At 56.6% G+C, this 2,580-nt stretch overlaps 1 protein-coding gene across 1 annotated transcript; it reads left to right on the forward strand.

Annotated features, from left to right (window-relative positions):
• The first annotated feature begins 1,143 nt into the window (after window positions 1-1,143).
• PRR15L (proline rich 15 like) lies at window positions 1,144-1,446 on the forward strand. The gene has a single exon (XM_056128197.1). It carries the CDS (start codon window positions 1,144-1,146, stop codon window positions 1,444-1,446), a length of 303 nt encoding a protein of 100 aa, XP_055984172.1.
• The last annotated feature ends 1,134 nt before the right edge of the window (window positions 1,447-2,580 follow it).

Genomic DNA, 2,580 nt, shown 5'->3' on the forward strand with positions numbered 1-2,580 from the left:
TGTGGGGAGGTTGGGGACCCCCTCCACAAGGATCACAGGGCTTCGACCCCTCACAGTTTGAGGCTCCCACATAGCCCCTACAATGAGCCTACCTCAGGGGCTGAGGTTAATATCAGAGCTCACCAATAGGGCCGGAAGAGGAGGACATGGCAGTCCAGAGAAAGAAATTGCCAGCCACGGGGACGGAGAGATAGTATGGTGAGCAGCGTGCTTGCCTTGCTTGTGGCTGACCTGGGTTCTCTCCTGGGCAACCCAGATGGTCCCCTGAGCTTGTCAGGAGTAATTCATGAGCAAAGAGCCAGGAATAACCCCTGAGAATCTCTGGGGATGGCCCAAAAATCTAAAAAAAAAAAAAAAAAAGTTGTCAGACTATGAAGAATGTCAGTCTTCCCTTCTCTCCACTTCCTCACTCCCTTCTAGAGGAAACCCAGAAATTCCTTCAGTCTTGTTGGTCACCCACCAGCAAGTCTGCACACCCCCAACAGCTGAGCCTTGTTTTGCTTTGTAAGGAATTCCCAGGCGAAACTGGATGCTTCTTTCTTGGTTCTTTTTGCTTTTGGACCACAGCTGGCAGTGCTCAAGTATTACTCCTGCACTCAGTCAGGGATCATTCCCGGCAGGCTCAGAGGATGGGATGCTGAGGATCGGACCCAGGTCAGCGGCATGCAGGGAAACTCTGCCCACTCTACTATCATTCCTGCCCCAAACACTTTCTGTGGGTGCGGAGGGAAATGCTGCTAGAAAGGGGTGTCCAAAGCCCGGATGCTGTGAGCCCACAGGCAATCCTGCAGAGCTGAGGAGGCTGGAACGGGGTGGCGGGGGGGCATCAGAACTTCCTCCCTGCACACACAGTGCTGTGCAGTTTCAGGGATTGACTAGTTCATGCCAGATATGTACTTGGTCCTTTTTGCCATCTCCCCTTGACATGCCTGGCATGCTCTGTTCCCTGACTGCTCTATCTGCTGACAGTTGCTGAAATCATCACACCCCTTCCCTGGACCACACCTTTTGCCTTGGAGCTATTAAAATGGTCCACGATTTGTTTGGGGGGCTGCAGCCAGGCACCCGATTTCTCCTTGCTGACCCCTCCTCTCCCCCCATCCTGCTCCCCTAGGAAGTCTGCCCCTTGGCCAGGGGAGCGCCATGACTGAGGTTGGCTGGTGGAAGCTGACCTTCCTCCGGAAAAAGAAATCTACTCCCAAGGTGCTGTATGAGATCCCCGACACCGATGTCCAAACTGAGGGCAGCACGGAGCCCCCTCGGCCAGAGAGCGGGAGCCCCAACAGTGACTTCGACGCCCGCCTGGAGAAGATTGTGGACAAGAGCACCAAGGGCAAGCATGTCAAAGTCTCCAACTCAGGTCGCTTCAAGGAGAAGAAGAAAGTTCGGGCCACCCTGGCAGAGAACCCCAACCTCTTTGATGACAGGGAGGGCAAAGGACAGTGAAAGAGTCCATCCAGGGCACGCCCCACCCTCAGCGGGATCTGAGGTGGGAGCTTGTGCCATCGGGCACCATGGGGTGCTGACGCCTGCTGGCAGGGAATGTCTGGGGTTGGGATTGTGTTGTATTTCTGCGCCCCAGCTTTCTGGAAGCCCTGGGAGGTCCCAGGTTCCTCCCCACTTCCCGTTGAACTGACTGACTGGGAGGCAGGGCCAGAGATGGAGGAGGGAGCGCTTGGAGAACCCACCTGCTGCCAGCAGCGAGGGTCAAGGACAAGTGTGGCGGCTGCTCCTTCCACTTTCCCCTTCACGGCTCCCTGGGCCAGTCCCAGAGACCATGTGATGGGGGCGGCTCCCAGGAGCCCAGAGTAGAGACTCTGAACTTGAGCTCACCTCTGAGCACCAGTGGGCAACTTCCTGGAACTTTGTCCCCAGGTATGTAGGGAGAGAAGGACCTGGCACGCCCTGGCCCCTTGGGTTGTCTCGCTCAGAACTCAACTTCCGGTTGCACCCATTGCCACCCTGGGGTGCTGAAGAAGGCCAGGTAGAGACCTCCCCCTTGCCCGCATACCCCCTCGAGGGAAAGTTCCAGTGCTCCCCAGATCCAAACTGGGAAAAGGGTGTGTGTGGGGCTCTAGCAGAAGCCAGATGCGGGGGGTCACGTCTCTCCCCCACCCCCCACAAGGTCCAGTCCCTGGAGCATCGCGTTCTCTGTAATAAATGACGCTGCAGAAGCAGAGCCTGTCCACGCGCATCAGAGCTGTCTCTCATCTCTCCTTGATGGCAGCTTTTACTCAGGGCCCTTCCAAGCCTTAGGATGGGGTCCCAAGTGTGACATGGAGCAGTGGGGTCAACAGTGTCACATTACCCTCGTGCTCCATGTGGCGGTGGGGGGCAGAGGAGAGAGAGCCAAAGAGCTATTCCACCAGGAGAGCTACTTCTCTGGGCTCAGGGACCACTGCGGGACGAATCCCACAGTCACTGCGCTTTGTCTGGAGAGTAGGACTCGAATCCTGGTTGTTTCTTCTTTCTGTTGGATTTTGGGTCCTACCTGGCAGTGCTCAGAGGGACCCTGAAGTGCGGGAATGGAACCCTGGCCCCTTGGGTTGTCTCTCCAGAACACAACTTCTGGTTCCACTC

Source organism: Sorex fumeus, unplaced genomic scaffold (genome assembly GCF_029834395.1).
Source record: "Sorex fumeus unplaced genomic scaffold, SorFum_2.1 ptg000063l, whole genome shotgun sequence".
In the NCBI taxonomy this organism is placed as follows: Eukaryota; Metazoa; Chordata; class Mammalia; order Eulipotyphla; family Soricidae; genus Sorex; species Sorex fumeus.

What these genes read in the sequence shown, in the direction of transcription:
- PRR15L (XM_056128197.1), top strand. Translation starts at nt 1,144, where the DNA reads ATGACTGAGGTTGGCTGGTGGAAGCTGACCTTCCTCCGGAAAAAGAAA.